Below are 24750 nucleotides of genomic sequence, written 5' to 3'. Positions count from 1 at the left end.
TTTGTCATTTCTCTGTGAAAGTGAACCATTAGAAATCTGATTCCAAATGTGAGCATACACTCAGTCATATAACATGGCTTTTTGAAACCCTCATTGTCTACAATACATCTTTTGTTTTTCACCAGTATCATACATGACCCACATTAAGCAGGATGTACTGAATTCAGTAACACGGGGCTTTTAATTCTATAAAAGTAAATTTAGACTGTAACCTGTTTAAGGATGATGTTGCTAGCTTCTGCAGACAATGTTTCTAAACTCAACTCCTAGAAACATACAAGTCATTTATAAATTCTCATATATTCAGAGTAAAAGAAACATAAGCTTGTGTGGGCAGGGTTTTTGTTTAGTTTATTTCCATATATTTAATAACTATAATAATGGTGGCTAATGTGTGATGGCTAAATGAAAGGTCAATATTACTTTTATCAATTTTAGATGTGAATTTTTTCATTTTTTTATTCATTAATTTAACAAACAGTGACTGCATGTGTCCATTCTGGTGATGGACAGAGTGATGGACAGTGATGGTATGTGTCCATTCTGATAATTCTTAAGGTTCATAATGAAAAATAGGGTACAGGCAGGCAAATAAATAATTACGGATATATTTTAAAATAGTTCTCTACAAAGTGTTAAGGTATCATATTAATTAAAGTACTTAATTCTGTCTGGGGAGGTCAAAAATGTTTTTTCATGAGTAGTCGTTAAATTGAATCTTAGGTAATGAATAAGTTTTGGTTGAGGACTATAATTGAATATTACTTGAGTGATAATAGTGTTGAGAAACAAGTGTTCGTGGATCTCTCATATTTCTGCATGTCTTATTAGTAAGGCACTGATTATCTTTCTTTGGAAACACCTTTTCAAGGCGTTTTTCTAGCCACCATCCTTGGAGGATAGAGATAGTGCCCCCTTCTGGAGGAAAGGGCAGTTGTGCTTACTGGCCATTATGAAATATTCAGGTCCCCCAAGCACAGGTCCTGTAATACTCAAGGAACAGGTGCAAGAAAATGTTGATGCTGTGGCTACTGCTGTTAAGGTGAGTAATAAGCCTTTTTATCTCTGATTCAGGAGTCACATATCTTGTGCCAGCATCCGCAAAACTCTGACAGGGTTATTTAGCATATAGAATAAAATCTCAGACTTTTACAGGTTTTGAGTTTTGTTGATGTAGATGAAGCTAAGGAAGACATGACTTTCTGAAAGAGGAAGAATGAGAAATTTTTCAGGTGCATGAAAGGGATTTGAGGAAAGTCCATCGGAATTAGTAACAAACATGTTGACCAAATCTTATAGTCAGTGGAGCAATAAATGGTCCTCTACTTTATTGCCTGTTAATGATGAGGAATTGGGACAATGGATGCAGTGTAGTTTCTGGGAAATAGGTTCAAAGCCCCTGTGGTACCCTAGTCACGCTAACTCTCCTCAGGGTAGGGGAACCTCCTTGGCAATCTGGCAGTCAACTTTGTGTCCACCCATTTTAACAACAAGTACAAAGATGATTCCTGTGTGGCTTGAAGAGTCTTCTCTCTTTCCATCAACAGTTATTGGGAATGTAGAAGGAAGAAACATGGCCAAAGTTATGGGAAGAAGCCAGGCGAATGAGTCATAAGAACTTCGGCTGGGTTGGGAGATGAAGGAATGGGGTATGCAATTCTCACTCAGGAGGAATAGCAATAACTGGACTTCTGACTGCTTACCTTGTCCTGTGGTCTGTCATGTCAAACTTAGATACCCTTGGAGATGTCAGCTTAAGGTCTGTAAGACGTTTTGTTTGTTTGTTTGTTTGTTTGTTTGTTTGCTCTGAGTCTTGGCTGCCATACAGGAGGAGCTTTGGCCCTCTTGGGGAGCCTTTACTGGGGTAGGCTAGCTCCTGTCAGCCACCGTAGATGAGTCATGGATTGATATGTGGGTCCTGTTGACCCAGGTTGTGTTGATAATCCTGGAAGACAACCCACTGGCAAATGAGAAAGGACCCAAAGAATTGTATATAAATTTTATAGTTAGCGTTATTATCTCGCAAAACTCTCTTAGCCATTATAGATTAACTGGATGAAGATGCAAATGTTGTTCTCATGATAATGAAGCATGTGCAAGTTAAGTCCCTGTCAGCCAGATGGAACAAACCCCATTATCCCAATGGAAAACAGTGCAGCTACAGATGCTAAGTCCAGGGGTTCCCAAGGTTAAAATAAATGGTGTCATTAATGATGATTATAATGTTCAGTATAGGAGTTTCTGTGGAACCGGAACGTTGCCAGTCCATTTGATTAAGCTGGTGAGCAGCTGCTGTGCCACCTGAAGTTGAAAATAAATGTGCCTTGCTCACTGATGTGCAGCTGATTTCTCCCTCTGTGTCACCGATCCCCAGTCTTCCTCATTCAACTATTTTAAGAAAAGTGACTTTTGGTTCCTCAAGATTATGCATCTGAGTATGCTGCAGAACTCTGGGGAGAGCAAGGATGCAGACTTCTATGGCTCTGCTGGGTAAAAGCATCAAAGTCGTCACTGTACTCAGACCTGCAGGAGTCCTGATTCAATTGCTGGGGTTTGGGCCGTGTTTGCAGTGGGAAAGGAGAGCCAAAGTAGCCTTCTGGGTGGGGCCTTTGAGGTCAATTCAGTATACTGTTTTTGCTTCCACAACTGAGTGTGTAGTAAAATTTAATGTGTGATGTGATTATAATTCTGTGTCTCACAAGTGCTAGAGGGAATCACCTTAATTAGGAAGAGCTACATGTGTGAAGTGAACATACCTTTGGTGGTCCCCAAATCCTTCTGACTGCTTTCAGCTACAAGTCTCTGTGACTGCAGATTTTGCAAACTGGAGCTTCTGACAAAGTCAGGCAGCTTCCATCTGGAAGGGCTGCTTGATGATGTGGACCCGCTGCTGCCCCGATACAGCCACCAGGTATCTTTTGAAAATCAGCTGTTAGCTTGCTTTTGAGCTCTTACTGAAACTGGACACCTGACTCACGGGGACCTTGTGATTCTCTGGTCTTTATTTCCATTGGGAGAGGGGGAATCAGTTTGGACTCAGTGATTAACAAGGTAAGACTATTTCAACAGGCCTCACGAATCAAATGGAAGTTTATACTCAAGAAAGTGGTCAGCCTGTCCCCAGTGCCATCTCAGCTTTACACACAAAAAGTAGCAGTTGCCCTCTCCTGGCCACTCCGATGGCAGAAACAAAGGTACTGGCTCAATGGGACCCCTCTATTCACAGTGCTTTCTGTAATGCTTGGGCCTGGTTGGATGATGTTTTGGTTACACTGAAACCTGATAATGTCCACTGGGCTGCTGTGGTTGTACAACCTCTGCAACAGCTGTGCAGAACTGACAGTGAATGTGATCACTCTACTCAGCAGAACTCCAGGCCATCCCCACATTGTGACTGACTCTTGGGTTGTAGTCAGAGGTCTATGTATCTGCCATTTGGAAAACTACAGATTGACAGATTAAAGACACCTGTGGGGGAGGGACTATGAATTGTAGCAAAACTGCTGATCAAATCATCTGAGGCCCATACTCTGATGAGGCCCCCTGGAGTCAAACTGCTGAATAAATCTCCGTCACCTGATGACCACCATTGCTGCTCTGGAAACTATAGTACTGATTGTGGCAATATAGCCAGTATTCGAAAATAGGCATAATGTAAGCCTAAGTATTTAGCTGTTTGGGTCCAGGACCATTGGGAGAAGGGAGCAAGGATGAAGTCTGTACTGAAGGTTGGCCTTATCTTGCTAGCCGGAGCTCTATTGAGCGTAGCCATAATAAAATGTTTTATGAGATAAATTGAACAGATTTGGTCCTAACCTTTGTTCATTAGAGTAATCAGAGGGGCCAACAGAGTGATTTACTATCAGAAAAATTTGCCACACACAGAGATGGTGTAAAAATGAGTAGCAGGTATTATTGGAAAATAATTCTCTGTGGCTGTCATAGATTTCTGTATGTATGGCAATAGAGGCTTGATTGCCTTTCCTCCAGACTTTCTTTTCAAGGATTTTTGTATGAGGAACAACTCTGAGTGACAGAAACATCCTTTTGGAACAGGGAGTAAGCATGCTTACAGCCTTGGCTAATAGAGATAGTGCCTGCCTTTGAATTAAAAGGCAAGGATGTTCATGGTCAAGTGTAATAAATATAATCTCTACCTCTGTTGCCAGGGGAAGAGATGCTTACTGTACATCACTTAAGGCTCAGGTTCTCTGTAGTGGGGTTCCTTTCCTGCAATGTGGCCAATTGCCTGTGCGAGCACCATATGCTCCACTTTGCTTCTCTCTGTAAGAGTTGGGGTTTGAGGAATCACCACAAGTAGTGATCCAATAACTACTACTATTTGTTGTGTGTAGTAAGTTTTTTCTCTTTGACCCAGGAGTCTGTGCCTTCTGCCAGCATCCATGGCAAGCTCACTTGTTAGCCTGCATGTAGAGTGAATCTGCAGAAACTTCACTCTTCACAGTTAGAAGCTATCAAAGATACACCTCTAATCTTAGTAGTCTGAAATAGTGGACATTTATTTTTGTCCATACAAAGTACAAAATAATTTCTTCTTCTTGGCATAAAATTCTTATTTAAGCAGTGATTCAGGGATGTAGGCTCGTTCAATTTTTTTTTGTTTTTATTAGCTTCCAAATTTGCTGCACTCACTTGCATCACGCTGGCCAAAGGGAAAAGAATGTGGAAGAATGTGCATGGGATATTTTCAGGGCCAGCCTTAAAAGCGGTGCATGTCACTCACCTTCATTTTCATTGTCTGGAGCTTGTTCAAACATTACTGTTGGGAGAGACAGGGTCCAGCCCTTTTCCACAAATAGATGGCTTTTCCAACCAACAGACATAAAGAGTGAGCGAGACGTGTCTTTACCATTGTTAAAATCAGAGGCTGCATGAAATAGAGTATGGTAGAAGGTAAAAGTCTAGTCATGAATCATCTTTTACCTTAGGTTGGTCTCTGAAGGAGACCGGAAAATACTGAAGGATTTTGATCTTGAAATAACAAGATTAAGGGAGAATACTTATGAAGCTATAGTAACAGGCTGGGTGAGAAAAAAAGTAGCAATTTTAATGAAGCCAGTGACAGAAGAGACTCACTCATTACAATAACAAGTAATTATTGAGCACACTCTAATGGTCATGCATTGTGATGGGTGCTGGCTATTGACCAAATTAAAATCAGTAACAAATGTACCAAGGAGACACCAGTGGTAAGAGAGAGAAGTTAAAGAATGTCATGTGCTGGGAGAATGTCTGTCAACAGGCATGAGGTGGGGAAAAATGAGACCAGTTTTGAAACACTGAATTCTCTATGCCTGTACAGCACTCGGGGGGACCTGCCCAGCAGGTGTTGTTTATGTGTAGCTGCAGCTCCTTAGGAAGGTGGATACAGAGTAGGCAATGCGTGGGAGGAGACAAAAGATCATGAAGAGAGGGCTCACACATATTCAGCAAGTGTGCGTTAATTGACTTTTGTGTTATTTTTTTATTTGCTGTTAGAAAGGGGAACTTAATACTTTTGAATTACGGAACACATTCAGACTTTCTATGATTCTCAGGTGTTCGGGTAGAGTTAGTATGTAATGCCTGAAAAGACATAATAGTAGTGTTAGATTTAAGGAGGAATCTAAAAAATGTTAACTGAACATATATTCTGCTTTGACTGAAATGACAATAATTGGTCTATAATTTCTTCAGATTGTGTTTTACTCCTGCTGGCTACAACGGTGATGCACAGGAAGGGCTCAAGTTCTTTAACTGTATGCAGCATATTGTTATTGGCTTAAAAAACATATTTTCCTTTTCTTATTGGTTAAGCCCAGCTGTTTTATAAAGAACTATTCTTCATCCATCTATGCTCCAAGCTAATTGCTGTTGCAAATGCAGTTTCAGGATATGATCAGTGATAATGAGACCACTTGGCTTAAGATTGCCTAGTTTCATTTCTGTTTTTTCATTTTTGTAGTCTTAGGACTATAGGTAATAAGAAATAGGAGTGAGCTTCTGTTTATTTGCACCACTTTCCCCTGCCACACCTGTCTTTCGTTGCCTGGTTGAAATTATGGCCACTCTGTAAAGGAGGTACAGTCTCACGGTTGCCCTCAAAGGGAGCCTAGCACTCTGCATGGCTGTGCTTCCCTTCAGCCCTCTGCCCTCCTAGGGAAACTGTGTGCATAGCAGCCTGCTCAGAAGATGCAGAAATGAGGATGCTGTTTTCTTCTTGGTTAGTTTTTGCTTACTGAATTGCCCAATTTCATGGACATTGTGGAGGGTTGTATGTAAACATTGTAAGAGGAACCATCTGGGTTCTTCCACTGAGTGAGTTAGAACAGGATGCTAGTAAAACAAAATAACCACTTTGGACTCTAAAAGAGCCAGTGAGCATTTTTCTGTGTCATAGAAACAAACCGAGTCCTGCATTCAAAACGGCCACTGTGTGTGCTTGTTACAAAGTCAGGGTGAAGCACTATAAATTGGTCAACCTACATTTATCACCCCTGATGAAAGGCAATAAACAGACTTTTGGAGTGCCAGTCCTGTTGATCTGGGTTGGTTCCCTCAGCTATCCATTTGAAGAATTTGATAGTGAGTTACCCAGATTCCGCTTCTCTCAGAGATACCAGGAGATTGTGTTTGTAGAGTCTGAAAAGATGGGGCGTACTTCTAATTTTAACTGCAATATTAACTTTAGAAAGGCTGTTTCTGCTTTTCCTATTTTAAACTAATGTCCTTTTAAATACGGTACATCCATACAACTTATAATAGCTTGGGGACACCGCTTCCCTAGTCCAGACCCTCTTTCCATTGCAGATTGGGTACAAAGGTAGAACAGGGTGTAAAGTTGGGTTGGAGCTTGGCTCTTTCCAGTGGGATATCGAGGCTTAGGTCCTGCTGGGATGGGTGGGGTTCCGTCTTTCTGGAAGCTGTGTTTAGGTGCTGGTTGTGCTGTGTGATGCAGGGAAGAAATATAGAGGACACTGTTATTTCCAGTATCTGCTTTCACAGCACAAGCCAGAAAATGAAATGCACATTCCTCAAGTACGGTGTATAGAGGGCAGCATCTTGTGCAACTCTGGTTGCTGATTCCTTAATACAAAGATCTAATTTTTAATGAACTCTAACAAAGGTTAGTTTATTGTTACATGTAGAATTACATGTAGAATTGTGGGACAGATTTGCTGTCTAGATCCTGAGCAAATCAGTACTTCTGGTTATATCTTAGAAATTAATCTTTGAATTTTATAATTATAATTGTATTGATTATCACTAAGTTTTAAGAAAAAAAATAACTTCGTGTTGCCATAATGTAAACTTGGTATTTGGATTATAGTATTATATTGATTTCTTACCTTTTTACCTTTATGTGGTAAGAATTTAATGTATAAATTGTAATGACTTGACGTTTCAGATCAGTAAGTTTGATGATCTAATGGTTATCTGTTGTTGTTGCCTTGTATTTCCCGCTACAGGAGTCATCCCAGTTACCTGGACTTCCTGAGTATGTAAAAGTAGTAGAAGTTGGACCTAGGGATGGGTTGCAGAATGAAAAGGTAGCTTGATATTAATTTTACACAGCTTATTTTAAATGCTAAGTTAAATGTTAATATTTACTAAGGTTTTAAAGACATGGATTTCACATGCTACACTATTATTTGTTCTCAATTGTTAGTTGAATTTATAAATCTTAACTAGGATTTGCTTTTAGAAGCATTTCCTACTCATTTTCTGTTTATGCTTTGATAGATCCTCTACAAATTAGTTATAAAATAACTTTTAATGTTTTCATAGGTTATAGTTCCTACAGATATAAAAATTGAATTTATCAACCAACTTTCCCAAACTGGCTTGTCTGTAATAGAAGTGACCAGCTTTGTGTCTTCTAGATGGGTACCACAGGTATGTATATACATGATTCCTTATCCGGATCCTTAATCCAGCTTTGCGAAGATTTAGAAAACAGTGTGATTTACATTGTGATATAATTACTAATTTGCTGTGTTCTTACAAAATTTTAGCCCATGCACTGAGATAAGATTAAAGAAAAAACCCTTTGATGAAATATATCAAATAAGTCCTTAAAAGTTACTGAGAATTCCATCTTAATCCTGCCTGAGTATTTGGTCCCATAATGAGCAGAGGATATGGCTCATCCCTGACATCTTTTTACCTTCACTAAGTTGAAGGTTCCTCTGAGATTCTGCCTTTAGTATTTTCTCTGCCTGTGTTCTTTTTGCCTATTCTTCCAACATGAATAGTCACTTTTAAGGGAATGGAAAATCTGTGTTTCTAGTCCTCCCCTCTCTGATAAGCTTTAGCTAGATGTTCGGTAAGCACCTCAAATCAGTGGGTTCAAAATCAAACTCATTATTGTCTATCCTATCTTTTGCTAATAGCTCAGCCTTTCCATTTGGAATCTTGGACTTGAATGCTCAGTGGGTTGTCTGTTATATCTAGTCAGTTACTGACTCATAAAACTTCTAATTCCTCATATAGCATATACCTGTCTCTTCTTTTTAATCTCATTGATACAGTAGTAATCCATACCATTATTGACTAATTATTGTGATTTTCCCTTAAATGATATCCATAAGCACTGTATTGTCCCTTAAATGTTATCCATAAGCACTGGTTCTCTTTTTCTTTTCCTTCTATATTTTTCCGTTGATTCTAAAATAATCTCCCATAAGTATCATATTCTCAAACTCATAAGTTCCTTAGCGGTTCCCTTCTCACCATTGCAAAGTCTGGGAACTTCAGCCTGGTATTCAAGGCTTTCTATATTTAGTACTTTTTTCCTTTCCAGTCTTAACTCCATTTTCCTATGTCATTTTGCTGAATCCCTGCCAAGCCAAATTGCTTTTTTTTTTTTTAAATTTACATGTCCTGCCTATTTAGCTTTATAGCACTTTATCAATACTTGCCTATGTACATCTCAGTTTCTGCATTGCTCTGAAGCTATAACATGATGATGTGAAATGGCTTAGACCACTAACGCCTGTTAACTGGAAGGTACTAGAAGCAAAAGAAACTGAAATATGATTAATAGTAATATGTCACATTCCACAATTTTCAAATATGCATTACTTTTATTCATCCTCAGTAAACCATAATTTTTCTTTATCTCAGTTGTCACTGTTCATAAATATTTTCAACAATTTGCTTTCTGAATGATAAGCCTTATGGAGGTAGTGACCATGTCTCACGTTATGTATTCCCAGCACCTGGTGCCTAGTAAATTATTGTGAAATGAATAATAAATCAATCAGCATGAAAAAAAACATTACTTTCAATTCTTTGGTTTGGACAAGTGACTTTTACTTTTGGTCACCTGTTTGGCCCTGTGTAATGAAGGTCACATATATTTTCCTTAGGAAGGCACAAATAGCTTGATAGGACTGTACATATTTCCTTTATATGTTCATTTGGTAAAATGCTATTAGTATTAGCTATTAGCTATTAGTATTTATTAGCTATTGGTGGCTATTAGTATTAGCTATTAGTATTTCACTTACTGTTATTAACTGAAAGAGAATCTTTTTTATCTTTAAGTATTCATGAAATTGCTTCTGCATTTGATTCCATCAGTACTTGTTTCACATACCTGGTTGTTGTTGCAGAGATGCTGGATGGTCTGGTACAAGTTCACAGGAAGGGCTGAGAGAGAGAGCAGTGTATGGGAATATTAATTGATGAGGAATCAGCGTTATACTTTAGACATTATATTTTATAGGCCTCTCCAAGATACTTTTATTTCCTGATAGTTTTATAAAACTTCCTACAAAGTATTCTTCTTTACTACTATGCTTATGCTCATATTTATATTTCAGTTTATTGAGATTGACCCAGGACACACCCAGTGACATTTAGAAGGAAAAGGAAAGAATGCCTTCTACAGGGCCAGACTTATTACAAAACTAGTTAAGATGGAAGATGGACGAAACAAAAAGGAAGTCAGTCCTTTTGTGAGCAGTATTTGGAAAATGCCTTGTGGCCTCAAATTAAGAAGATATATATGTGATGGGATCATAAAATACTATGATTTATTCTGGGCTTGGCCCCGAGGTGAATTTGAGACTGAACCTATTGAGATTTAATGAACTCTTCCTAGACACAAGGTATCATGGAATAAATGACCGAATTCCCCACATAGCTCTTGAGGACAGCTGAGGTGAGGTACAAGCACCTCTGGTACTGTATTCCTGTCTGTACTTCACCTGGAGCTTCAGGAAGTGACTAAACTGTTTTGAACCTTGGGTGTCCAGCAGGGAAGCCTGCAGTGTGGGAAGGTTAAGGCAGAGAGGCATGTGACTAGGCCCCTCTGTGTGACTGTCCAGAGTCCAGAGCCCCCGAAGCCCGACCACTGTTCAGGAAGGAAGGAATGACTGATGGATGGACTGACTGACTTAGCCCAGGCTCTACAGAAGTTAACTGCCTTTTCTTTGATAAACAGCCTTTTTCTTAAAGATTAAAATATGTATTTAGTTTAAATAGTTGATTGGGCCCAATCTCAATAATTAAAGATACTAATCTTTCAAATACTAAAGAATATATTCTATACTTCACTTTTAATACTCATTTGGTTACATGCATTATAACCCCTCCAAAAAAAGCATTTTAAATAAATCACTTTTTATAAAAGAACAGTGTGCCTGAATCAAAGACATGAGATTTATATTCTCAAATTATACCAGTCATTTACTATTAGGTTGGCCAAAAAGTCTGTTACATTTTTCCTGTATGATGGCTCCAGTAGCTTAGTTGTCTTTAACTTCATTCAAAACAATTTTGTTAGATTGTATTATGACAGCTCTATAGGAGCATGCATTTAAAAAAAAATTAAAATTGGTGAATCTTTTTTCAGTCATTTTAATATTAAATATGGAAGAAAATAGGCAACATTTTTGGTATATTATGCTTTATTATTTCAAGAAAGATAAAAATGCAACTGAAACCAAAGAAAAGATTTGTGCAGTGTATGGAGAAGGTGCTGTGACTGATAGAATGTTCAAAAGTGGTTTGTGAACTTTCTTGGTACTATTGACATTTTGGCCAAAAAATTGTTTGTTGTGGGGTTGTCTTGTGCATTGGAAGATGTTTTATCAGCATCCCTGGCCTCTACCCACTAGAAGCGAATAGCGGGAAATAGCCGGCATACTCAAAACCTCCAAATCAATAAAGCTAGAGAAAATCAAAGATGTGTCTTTTATTTTACAGAAAAAAAGCAACAGCTTTTTTGGCCAACCAAATATATATCAGTTGTTTGTCAAGGGCATTTTTGAGAATATTCAGTTTTTGTGATTTATTTTTCATAGTTGTGTTTATGTTTTAGAAATCACTGAGCTTGCCTGAGCAAAGCACTTTTTATTGTTGTATTGCCCGTCATCTCATTGTGTCACTCTGCTGATTTCATTGGTTTTGTGTTAACAAAAAAGGCCTAAAGTCAGCAGAACCATTTCATGTTAATTTCTCTTTTGAAATGTTATGTCATTCTCTTCTAATTCTGAAGAAACTTTTATGACATCAGACTCATCTAAACTAAAATAATGTCTGAGATTTGTGACAGAACAATAAACAACAGCTTATTGTAATTGTCTGAAGTAGCTTCTGCTTCCAAAGAGTGAGTGTGGTCACCAATTGGTATTCTGTTAATTCTCTGCATTTTCTAATTCTTTCTGTCAAACCTAGGTCATGAGAATAGCCTTCTAGTTTATGTTTATATTGTTGCTTGTTCACTTATTTCCTTTTTTAGTGTTTTATAGCTTTTTTTTTACAGTTTCCCTCCTACTGTTTTGTTTGGCAGTGGCTTTCTAACTAAATTAGCTACAGAAAAGTTCTGTTGTAGCAGGGTGCCATATAAAACAGGATCCCACACCTCTAATCTAAATGGCCAGAGATGATAAAATTCCCGCCATTAAAAAAATGTTCTTTACAACTTATCTAGAAAAAGGTTTTGTTAGAGTGACTTACAAGATCATTTACAATGAGTCCAGATAGCTCCCCACTTCAGTGGAACAAATAACCATAACAGCAGAAAGAAAACATGGTTATAAAAATAGGTTTACTGAAACTTAGGAATGTGGCTCTTAGTAGTGAGCCATTTAAATCATTATAAATACAGTAATTTAAAAAGTGGACTAGAGTTTTACACGCATCCTTAATTTAGTTGTTTGGCTTTAAGCATTTTCATTCACATGAGTGATTAAAGTAAACATCATTTATTTGAACATGGGAATATATTAAATGTATACAGCACTGTATGTTTATATATGTTATAAGCAAAGTCTAAGTTATAAATATTTACTCCCTGTTTAATTAATTTTTAACTATTGGAATGGGCATGTCACAAACCTTGACATGTCATCATGCACTAGAAGTAGATTTTCTCCGTAAAAGTAAAAACAAATATACATAAAAGATTAATAATTATTTACAAATCAGTCTAATACTCAAGAATATGGCCCACGTACAATGTGAGCAAGAATGAATGTGTAAACTTTTTCCTACTCTTCTTTTACTGTGTGTTGCAATTAATTCTTTATTGGTCATGAAAACACGTTTACTGGATTGAAGTGTTTAAGATTCAGATTTACATTGATGAGATGCAGGAGGCTATAGCTTCTGCTACTGAATTGCCTCCTGGCTTCTATTCCTGGCTCTGCTGTTTTTGAGAGGGAAAGGTGTTTAGAGAAAAGGCAAGTAATGGGGTTAGTGGAGATGTTGATTTTGTGTGGAAGAGAGGAAGGATAGAGAGAGAGAGAGAGAGAATGAGAATGTGCCTGAGCATATAGACACACAGAGCCCCAAAATTCTTTTGCTTATGAGGGTCAGTTAATTGGCAGGGTGGTTTTATCATCTGGGAAGTGTTCCAGTACAAGTCTCATTCGTTATACCCCACATGAGTTGGCCTCTGCCATCTCCCCAAAGAGAATCCTGGTGAAATTTACCAAAACCACAGTTCCCATTTTATAGAGTGATAGGATTCCTTTTACTCAGCTAAGTCAGGGAAAAGGAGAGTGGGCTGAAAGACGGCAAGCCTTAATTTACACCCCCTTTGAAGGAGATTGATTCTGAATGCTCAGTTCTTGGAATAGTATACTTTTCTACTACACATTAAGATTGACCATCATTTAATCTTTGTCATATTCAGTACCCTTATGTGTTCCACATGTTATTTCCATAATAGTGTTATCTGTTTAATTATGGCAGTTAGCATTAGGAAACAGCATTTCAAGTCACCCACACTAGTCATCGGTGACTAGTCTCCATTTCGTTTTCTTTTTTCCTGAATGGGCAGTTACGGAGCACTCGCCAATGCTGCTTCCTTGTCAAAAAGCTTATATTAAAGAGATTTAAGGGTATATTCTTTTTAGCTGTAGTTTCTAAATATACTAGGTTTGTTTCATTGTTCAACTTATTTGAGCATGTTGAATTTCTTACATGTCACATAATAATTTCTGTGTTCACAATTTAGTCTCAGAGAAGAAATAAAGACACCAGGTTCTTTAGTCAGTGACCTCAGATGGTTATTGAAAATTAAATGGGAATAAAATTATTCTATGAAAGCTATATTCTTGTAGGAAAAATATATTAGCTCCTCAGAAAATAGAAAATGAGCATACAATATTTTCCTCTTTATTCTGTTCCAAGCATTTAATGGAATGAACCATAGACTTTTTAGATTGTTTCTGTTTTTCTTTCATTGACTGTGTGGCGTGTGGAGAATATTCTAGCTGTATGTGTGTGCAGTGCACATGTACATGCATGCTAGTTCAACATTAAAACTAGTTCATTTGATCATCTGCATTACAAATGATTCCAAAATTTAGTGGCTCAGTAACGTTTGTTTGCGCTTATGGTTTCTGTGGATCAAGAACCGAGGGATGGCTCCATTGGGTACTGCTGGCTAGACATTTCTCAGAGATGGTGGTCAGAGCTGGAGAAGCAGAAGCTAGGAGGCCTGGGAACCTGAGAGCTGCCAGGCATCACTCTTATATTACCTCATGTGTTCTCAGAGTCTCTTCATGTGATCTCTCTCTCTGTATGGGCTATGTGTGGACTTCCTGACAGCATTCCAGCTTTAGACAAAATAAAAAAAGAGTGACTCAAAACTGCAAAGGTGAATCTTACAAGAGGCAGGGGAAAGTGGTGTGCCTGTTATAAACAAGCCTTGTAACTTTTATACAGCATTCTTTTAAAATTTATTAGTTGAGCCAATTACAAAGGCACCCAATTTCAAAGGGAGGGGACAAACACCACCTCTTGATTGGGAGTGGCATTTTAGAAGCATATGTGAGGGGACTATCATTGGAGCCATTTTTATAGTCAATGACACCTATGTTTTGTTTAAATGGTCTAATTCCAAGATTAGACCTCCAGAAATGAAAAGTAGCAATCAGATTTTTTGTTGCTGTTTGTTAGCATGAAACATCCTGTATTATTTTAAGTTTCTATATTAAAATGTTTTTCTAAATTTGCAAATTTTTCTTTTACATGAAAATAATCACAATTAATCTAGTTATATGGTTTTTTGTACTGATAAAGAATAAATTCAGTTAAGAGAAAAACAGATTCTGCATTCTGCAAACCCCTACTTCAAAAATAAAGAAAAACAAATAAATTTTATACACACACACATATATATATATATATATATATATATATATATATATATATATATATATAAACACTGTCAGGGCTGCTAATTCTCATCTCATTCCTCCTTACTCCCTTTATAAAGTTGGTTTGCCTTAAATAGGATTCAGGTTGGTAGTTGAGGAAGAGGTGTGTTGCCTAGACAACTTGAGAGAAGAGGGGGAGAAAGTTGCATCCACAGCTGTATTCTGGACCGTGTCTTCTGCACCTCTGGTAAAGGCAGAAATGGTAAAGGTGAAACAACCATAGGCATTTGTTCTCATAACCATTTCTGCTCTGGAGTAAAGCAAGCCTTTCCCTGGATACCAATTTCTAAACATGTAGCCCAAATTTGGAAGTTGCAGGAGGAGAGAATCACCTCCCGCTAACAAATGGGGATGGAAGAAAGAAGAAAAAGCCAGAAAGCAGAAGGTGACAGTCACACCTTGCAGTTTATCCTCCACACCCGGACCCCTGCCATCTACTCTGAAAACGATGAGCATCCACAGCCACAGGATAGAATGTTATTTCTATATCCCCTTGAAGCTGTGCCTTCCAGGTCTAGACCAACTCAGCAGAGTCCCAGCTTATGGACTAACACCTTTTCAGAGAGTCTATTGTAACCTATTTGGCATGGCTGACTTGTACACACAATTCAGTTCAATATGTTAACTTGCTTAGGTAATGCCTTCTTACTTGGAAAGAATTAAGAGCAGGAAGGCTCTTTTTGCATCAGAGTAAATGTCAATGTACTCCAGAAATGAAAAGTAGCAATTAGAGTTTTGTTGCTTTTTTTGTTAGCACAGACACACTGCATTAGTTTAAGTTGCCCTGTTAAAATGTTCCTCTAAATTTGTAGTCAGATTTTCCCCCTTTTAAGTGAAAATAATCGCATGCATTCTGAATAGTGTACCAGGCACTGTTTACAATGTGGTGATGTATTTGATTTATATAGTATACTAGTATTCGTTATATAATACTGAATATCACTTATTGTTGCTTTACAAATGGTGATAAAGTAAATTCCTGCATTGCTGTAATCAGTGGGTAGGGGTTTGCTGAACTGTTTGTTTTTAAGCAGTGGTTAACCTGAATGCCTTATTTTTCAGTTGCTGTGTTGTTACTATAATCACTTAGAGCAACCAAATTGCTAAAAGCAATGATTTTCAACCTTTTTCATCTCATGGCACACATAAACTAATCACTAAAATTCTGTGGCACACCAGGAAATGTATTTTTTGCTGATCTGACAAAACAAATAGGTATCATTTTGATTCATTCATATTGAGTGGCTATTGGTTTGTTGCTGTTGTCATTTTTTACTCGACAGTCTAAGGGAAAAGAGGTCAGTGCCTCTGACTAAATAATCAGGTATTGCATGTTTTAAAAATTCTTGAGGCACACCATTTGAAAATCACTTGTCACTAGCCTAAAGTATATTCACAAATTTTTAAAGCACTTTCATCTGTTGGAAAGAACATGGGAATATGATATTTTTTATTAGAATAGTGACAGTACTTTTTGTCTTTTTGAGCTTAAGGTTATACTTCACAATAAAATTGGAAAAAAATGTGTTCCTGACATTGTACATATTACCCAGACTTCAACAACTACTTATTCTGTAGCTAAGATGTAGTTTCATTATAGTCTGCAAAGCAAAATAAAGAAAAGATTATAATTAAGAGCAATAATACCTGCAATTTTACTGGTTAGATTTAAAAGATTTTTCATGCTGAAGATATAATTCAACAATTTTTGGCCCTTTTCCTCCATGAGGCCAAAATTCATTATTATACTCAGATTTGTTATGCACAGCATAATAAGTAGCTTTTCTAAGCACTTATTTTGATCAACATTTTGATGAACAAATTGGGTTTTTTGGTTCTTAGATTTATAAGTGGAACTATAACAAAATATTAAAGTAAAAATACTTTACCTCATTTTTATACAATTATATTGTTTATCATTGATCAAATTTTCTCTGAGTTTTCCCATGAAAGAAATAAACTTTTAAAGCCATTTTGATCATGTTAAAATTTCCTTTTTCGGTCTGATTAAAATTATCCTAAAATTTGGTCTTACAGAATTATTGGTATGCACTGGCAGCTGAAAGCTGTGTACCTAATATAATTACATAAAAGCTGAATAGAGGTACATTTTGGCACAGAGTGACTTGAATCTAACTTTTTAATGGTCTTTTCTGCTTCACTCTGATTAGTTTGTTGATAAACATTGTCAGTCTTATTTTAGTGTAAACTCATTCCATCGATAGGACTCCTGATAAGCCTCTTAAGTGCAGTTCCCTTTAGAAGTGGAGTATGCTGATGGAGTAGACTTGAAGAAATAAAAGTACTTCCAGTGCACTACAGTTGTGACTCTCTCACATGGAGAATCACAGTCATTAGTGAAAACTAGGTTTGAAGTTTAAAGAGTGAAGATATTAAACGTAAACTGATTTGCTCACCAGTTTGCAGTATGTGTTCAAGGAGCACCTGTTCTCAAAAGCTTATGATCCTTGTACACTGAGCACTGACAATGAAAATATCATACCAAATACTTTTAAATGGATTGTGATTTTAAATGACATTTTAATGTTTTTAAAGAATTATGTGTTCTGATTAATTTTGAAAAATAAACATCAGTAATTTTTCCTAATTTTTAGACATGCAAACATCAGTCTGAAATTGTCTGGTTCCATTGTTGGAAAACTCACTAGGAGTCATGTGAGTAAACACAGAGAATTAGGTGAATCTGAGGCCACATTCACATTATATTTCAAAAATCACATTAAATGATAGTTAAGGTTTATATCTTGAAAGTTAGATCTGAATGAGATATGTTAACATTTCACTTATTCTATATTTGATGAAATAAAAAGACTATGAATTTATATGAATTCACTTACAGTATACCTGTAAGTAGAAAGCACACTTTGAAAAGCATTTTATTTTGTTATACTTCAAAAATTTTATCCACATTCATTTTGCTTGCATATTCAATTTATAGAGTTAAAGGGTGAATTGGAATGATAATTTTCAGAATAATAGAATAATTTATAACATCTGTGAATTTTAGATATTTCTTGTTAATATATAAAAAAATGTCATTTTATAAATGGACTAATTCAAATTTGTAATTGCAAAAGTTTATAGGTTATAGTTTTAATTGTTCTGCCCACATTCATATTCGTCTTTTAAAATACATAATTAAGAAGTCTTCGAAATATCAACCTGCTTGAAGCAAATTTATGTCGATAACTTTAGAACATAATACTACTTACTCCCAACCTCCTTGTGTTGCCCTAATGTGAGACCCATTAATAAATTGTAATATTACTCTTAGTCAAGGCTGATGATTTTATATTGAACTTAGCTAATAGTATATAGTAAGAAATGCATTTCTAAGTGACCCCAAAATACTTATTTTCCTGAAGTCCTCCATGTCACATATTTCCTGTGCTTTTACTGACATTATTAGATCTGTTGTTTAGATATAACGACATACCTATTTTTTGTGGTGGAGCAATAGAAATCTGAAACCTGACTCTTACACATTGTAGGATTTGGCAAAGTTTTTTCATCTCTCTATACCTTGGATCATAACATTTATTTATTCACACATCCCTTGCTTTTACTTTTACTTGTTTCTATTTTTAAAAAATGCATTGACTGTCTTTGGTTATAATTTGCTTGTTTGTTTTGTTGATTCGATTCCTGTTAAAGATGAGATCATATGGTATTTGTCTTTCATTGCCTGGCTTATTTCGCTTAGCATAATGCTTTCCATCCAGTTCCATGCATGCTGTTGCAAAGGGTAGGAGCTCCTTCTTTCTTTCTGCTGCATAGAATTCCATTGTGTAAATGTACCATAGTTTTTTGAGCCATTCATTTACTGATGGGCACAATTGAGAACAGGCTGACAGTGACTGGAGAGGAGAGGGGAAGGAATTTCAATGGAAGACGGGAAGGGTTTGCAGGAACAAGTATAAAAGACACATGGACAATAACAAGGGGGGATGGAAACAGGAGGGAGATACGGAGGGCTGAGGGGGGTGGGCTGGGATGGGGATAAAAGGCATAAAACTTTAATTGAACAACAATTAAAATAAAAATTTTTAAAAATGCATTGAGTTCTTTTTTGACTCCAAAATTGAATACTGTATAGTTGCTAATAATAACCATAATACCATAATATCTACATAATACGGCAATTGTAAAGTTAAAAGAGATAATGGAAATTAAATCACTAAACAATTAAAACTCAAAAAAAACGTCATGCAAAATGCTTTTTAAATGAAGTGGCTACAATGTAAATGATTTATAATAAAAATTAACCTCGTAACCAGAATACATTAAGCAGTTTATAATTGTTCACTCTGGCCAAACTTTCAAAGTCCTGCCTTCATGTCTCTTCTCAGCCTTTCAGTGAAGATCAGGCATCAAGTTCTGCCTTCTTCACTATTTACCAAAATAGCCATCTCCAGATCCATATAATGGCCAAATTATATATTCTTGTGTTTTGATTATACAAGCTGTTGTAGCAATGGCATTGCTTGTCATGGTACTAAGACCTTTTTTGCCATGTTCCTTTTTTAGTGCCCATATTTTCTGGGCACCAAGAAGATGGTCTTTCTCAAACAACCCAAGCTAGCCCTCCATTTCCATCAGTGCAGCTCTTCACTGTGAGCTGGGGTGGCTAGCAGCAGCGCGTGTAAATTTTGAAGGGAAACCTCATTTATAGTCAGTCTACAATGAGTATAATTAGATGTAGTGTTTTAGTAATCACTTCTGCTTCCATGCATGGGAAATAACAATGTCAACAGTGTTATTATCAAACACAAAGGCATGATGTATGAGAGACAACACAGCTGAATGGAAACAAAATTATACTGGGAGCTTTGAGACTTCTTGCCCCTACTTCAGAGTGATGTTGGGAACATGATTGTTTTGACATGGGAAGACCAGGAGGGTCGCCGCAAAAGGCACTGACCTGAACAAAGAATAACTATTGCATATTTGTTCTGTTTATCTTAGGGAACTGGGAAATGTTACTTTGGTTTCTCTGTCTAGAACAGTGGTCTCCTCGTTTATAACTCATGGATCCATCGGGTAGATTGGGTTTATTTTATAATTTAAAAATGCATATTTGTAGATATGAATATATTATAATTAAAATGTCTGCATTCACAGTAAAAGAGTAGGCATCATATGCTACTTGCTTTGGTTGCTCTTGAAAAGCATCAGTAGAGGGCGGTACAAAAGTCCTTAGAATACAAAGGTAAGGTTGAATAAGGAAGTACTACAGGAAATTATACACCAGACCAAATTCGTTTTAAGGCTTCTGGACTTAAGAAGTTTTCTGAGTGTGGTGTCAGACCATTTTAGCAGTGGCAGCCAAGACGGGGTATTGGGTAGGAAAAAAACTCAATGTTCAATTTTCCAGAGATTTCCTGTGTTTATTATTGTAAGACTGTGATTTATTAAAACTGTCTTACTTCCTCAAGCAGACCAAGGTCTCCTCTGTGCTACTGAGGCTAAGATATATGGGATTTGTGCAAAGAGTCTGTGAATGAGACAGGGTTATAGTACCCAGGCTACAGTGGTGTTCCTAGCTGGGTAGAGCATTTTCACTCTGGGTTGTCAGGAAGAGCTCTAGTCTCATTTTTTCTCATTACTGCATTTATGAATGTATTACCTTTAAAAGGAGTTACTGCTCAAATTGAGTTTTGAGTTATAGGGTCTGAAACCACATTATTTACATTTTGAAGTAATCAATGGCATGTGTTAAAGACATTGCATGTTTTATATCCATCTTTCCTGCTGTACTCCTGCATGCAGAAGGTAATGCTATCAGTTATGTCTCATCTGGCCAGTGTAGACTGTAGGCACGTTCTGACATTTCTCTCTTATTTTGAAAATATATGAATGTTGTCCTGAGTGATGGTGGTGGTGGTGGGCAAACAAAAACAAAGAATCATTTGAAAATATTCTTTTAATTATTCAGCAAAAAGTATTAGTGAGCAGGGGAAACTAAGGGCTACAAATCATAAGTTTAAATCTATTTCTTGGAAAAAATTAAAATGGTTTATTAAGCATGAATTTATAAAAATAAGTATACCATTGATTCTTGAATAACATTAGAAATACCAAACATCTAGGCAGTTGAAAATTCTCTTATGACTTTTGACTATGCAGAAATTTAACATCTTATAACCTACCGTTGAGCCGGAAACATTATAGATAATGTAGACAGTTGATTAATATGTTTTGGTACGTTTTATATACATAATGTACTATATTCTTATGATGAAGTAAGCTAGAGAAGAGTGTTATTCAGAAAATCATAAGAGAAACTATGTTTACAGTATTTATAAAAATAATCTGTATACAACTGGATATGCACAGTTAAACCCTTACTGTTCACAGAGCAACTGTACTCAGAAACATTATGGATATGCCAAGAATAAGACATGTCAAACTGACCTTGCTTCTTTCTGGACAGTATTTTTGCAGTGATATGAAAAACAAATACTGTAGACATCATGAATCTGTATTTCTGAAAGATCCTTAATTATCTTGATGATATTGCTAAGAACAAGGTAGGACATTTCACCAAGGCTGGTATTCTTCAAACTTTTATTTATTTTTTTACCCATAGATCTTTTTCACCATGGATAAAACTTTATTTAGAATATTTATATATGATTTGTAGTATACCATAAAATATTTGTATGGATCCCTCCCAAGGCCCTGGGAGGGAACCTAGCAATATGCTCACATGGGCATGTTTTAGTCAAATTTACAAAAGTTAGGTATCTTTTATTGTTTTTCATAAAGAGGCTCCAGCCCAAATTGCAACCATTTCAGACCCATAAAACCTGGATTCACTTCTTAATGAAAATAAAATGAAGCTTCCTTATGGAAGTAGACGTGGGGCCTTGAATGCACTGGTTGACTCCCTAAGCCAACCTTGGAGCTGAGGCAGCCTTATAACTGAATCCACTTTGATTCCCAGTCTGGTTGGTGTCCAGCATTTCTTGAGTTTTGCTGACTACAGAGTCCTGTGTCCTGGAGCAGAACATAATCAGAACCTGCCCAAATGGGTAAGAAATCTGTAATTTTTTTTAGAAAAAGTATTTGAAGTAGTTCTGATGAATGCAGGTTGGGAGATACTGGGTGAGATGGAAAAAAAAAATACCCCCCCCCCCCCAAAAAAAAGAAACTGTTCATCCTGTCCGTGGTATCTCAAGGAGCTCTTCTCTTGAATTTGTGATGTATAAACTCTCCAGCAGTGAGTAAGGTGAAGGTTGGAGGCTAGGTAGACAATACAGAGGGTATGTTTTTCAGGGAGGTATTAGAGAGTGTGCTTTACAGTCAGGTAGACTTGGGTCCCATCCCAGCTCTCCCAGTCACTAACTGGGCATCTTCCTCACCCTTAATATCCCTGCCTAGTTCTTATACAGGGAACACCCCTTTCATTGGATCGCTAAAAATGTTTAAAACAATAATGTACACAAAGAACTCAACACATATGGACTGAGCATGTAAACAGGCATAACCTAAATGTTTTTTTCATCATCACTATCATTACTAACCATAAAATCTTAGAAGATTAGTGGAGAGAAAGAATCATGATTCAAAATAGATGGTGTGCAAAATAAATTCAAACTAGAATAAAGGGCAGGGAGGAGAAACTTCAATTCAGCTCAACAATGATTTATTAAATTTCTGTTTTGTGCAAATATTCAAGGAGCTAATATTTTGTCAGGGAGAGAGACACAAAAATCAATATAAGTTATACAATGTTTGATAAGAACAGTGATAGAAGTTAAGTAATTTTACTTCCTATCCAATGATTTGGAAATGCTGTTAAGTTTAATTTGTTGCCTCTGTCAAGGTTCCTCATCATAAAACCTTTGAACGTAGGCGGTGATTTTCAGCCCTTTTCATCTCATGGCACACATAAACTATTCTCTAAAATTCGGCAGCACACCAAAAAAATGTGTCTTTTGCTGATCTGGCAAAAAAAGGGAATAATTTTGATTCATTCACACTGGATGGCTATTGTGTTTGCAGTCGTCGTTTTTTAATTTGACAATCTAAGGGAAAAGGGGTCAGTGCCTCTGACTAAATAGTCTAGTGCATGTTTAAAAAATTCTCTCGGCACACTGGTGTCCCATGGTGCACCAGGTGAAAATTGCTGAACTAAAGGACATGCAGTTTTCCAAGGAACAAGCATTAGGTATGGCTCAGTTTTCTTCCTCTTCAAGGATTGTGTGTTTAGGATGCAAGGTATGGTCTGGCTCCAGAGAACATTCAATTGTGAGAGTAGTGGGCCAGCACTAATGCCCCTTCACTCCAGGTGAAGCAACTGCTGGTCTGGGCCTCTCTCTGGCTGAGATCCAGCAATCCCTAGGGGACTGTGGCCAACCTCCTGTAGGGAATGTCCACTATTTAATTTAGAGGACCCGCATTAGGAAAAAGAACATATAATGTCAAACACAAACTTAGGTAGGAAAATTAATATTAATTTTAATGAGAAACAACTCATGAAGTGGTAAAATTGAAAAATTAATTTTCAGTTATAGTTGATATGCAGTTTTATATTAGTTTCAGGTGTACAACATTATATAACTTACTAAGTGATCGCTGCAATAAGTCTAGTATCCATCTGATACCATACAAACTTATTACAGTATTATTGACTATAATCCCTATGCTGTACTTTGTATCTCCATGACTGTTTTTATAATTGGCAATTTGTACATCTTAATCCCTTCCCCCTTTTCACCCATTGCCCCCTACACCCCTTATATCTGGGAACTATCAAAACGTTCTCTGTATCTCTGTTTGTTTTGGTTTTGTTTTTTCTTTACTATTATTGGTTTGTAGATTCCACATATAAGTAAAATCATATTTCTCTGCTTGACTTATTTCACTTGGCATGATACCCCCTAGGTCCAAACATGTTGTCACAAAGAGTGAGATTTTATTCTTTTTTTATGGTGGGATAATATTTCATTTTATATATATATATATATATATATATATATATATATATATGAATCACATCTTTATCCATCCATTAGAACTACCCAGCAATTCCACTTCTGGATATTGATCTAAAAAAATCTGAAACACTAATTTTAAAAGTCATGTGCACCCTTCTATTCATTACAGCATTGCTAACAGTATAGAAATTGTGAATTTTTTAAAATTAAAAATACCACAAATGAATTAATGTTAAGGAAAAGTACACTAATAATTCAATTAAATGTCTGAGGTTACTTCAGTACTATCCTTGTTGTGGTAAGAAAACTTAACACGAAATCTACCCTCAACAAATTTTTAGTGTAGGGTGCTGCCAACCACAGGCAGAATGCTGTGCCGCAGATCTATAACTTAATCACCTTGCATGACTGGAGCTGTGCCCGCTGAACAACAACTCACCTTCCCCTCTCCCTGCTCCTTTTCTCTCAACTACCATTCTCCTTTGCACTTTTGTGTGTTTGACTATTTTAAATACCTCATGTAAGTGGAATCGTGCTGTATTTGTTGCTCATGACTGGTTTATTTCACTTAGCATAATGTCTTCAGGGCTCATTCCATGTTGTTGTATATGGCAATATTTCCTTCTTTTTCAAGGCTGGATAATCTTTTATTGTATGTATATTCCACCTCTTTATCCAATCATCCATCCATGGACATTTAGGTTGTTTTCACATTTTGGACTTGTGAATAATGCTGCAGTGAACATGGGAATGCAGATACTTCTTTGAGGTTCTGATCTTAGTTTTTATGGATATATATCCAGAAGTGGAATTCCTGGAACATGTGGTTCTATTTTTAACTTTTTGAGGAACCCCCATACTGTTTTCTATAATGGCTGTACCATTTTACATTCCTATCAACAGTGTACAAGAGTTCAGTTTTCTCTGTGTCTTTGCCATTGCTTGTCTTTGTGCTTTTATAAATGCCATCCATCCTAACAGTTGTGAGGTGATATCTCATTGTGGTTTTTACTAGCATTTTCCCGTGAGTAGTGATGTTGACCATCCTTTCATAAAGTTGTTGGGCACTTGAATGTATATTTTGAAGAAAGACTATTCTAGTTCTTTGC

General features: G+C 36.6%; 1 protein-coding gene across 1 annotated transcript in view; it reads left to right on the top strand.

Annotated features, from left to right (window-relative positions):
* Positions 1–24750, top strand: part of HMGCLL1 (3-hydroxymethyl-3-methylglutaryl-CoA lyase like 1) — a 181578-nt gene that overhangs the window by 37288 nt on the left and 119540 nt on the right. The window contains exons 2-3 of the mRNA XM_028509770.2: positions 7470–7550; positions 7789–7896. Of these exons, the coding sequence (XP_028365571.1) occupies positions 7470–7550; positions 7789–7896 (189 nt within the window). The remainder of the gene's footprint in view (positions 1–7469; positions 7551–7788; positions 7897–24750) is intronic.

Source organism: Phyllostomus discolor, chromosome 4 (genome assembly GCF_004126475.2).
Source record: "Phyllostomus discolor isolate MPI-MPIP mPhyDis1 chromosome 4, mPhyDis1.pri.v3, whole genome shotgun sequence".
In the NCBI taxonomy this organism is placed as follows: domain Eukaryota; kingdom Metazoa; phylum Chordata; class Mammalia; order Chiroptera; family Phyllostomidae; genus Phyllostomus; species Phyllostomus discolor.
The sequence above is the reverse complement of the archived record's forward strand: the minus strand, read 5'-3'. Positions and strand labels throughout refer to the sequence as shown.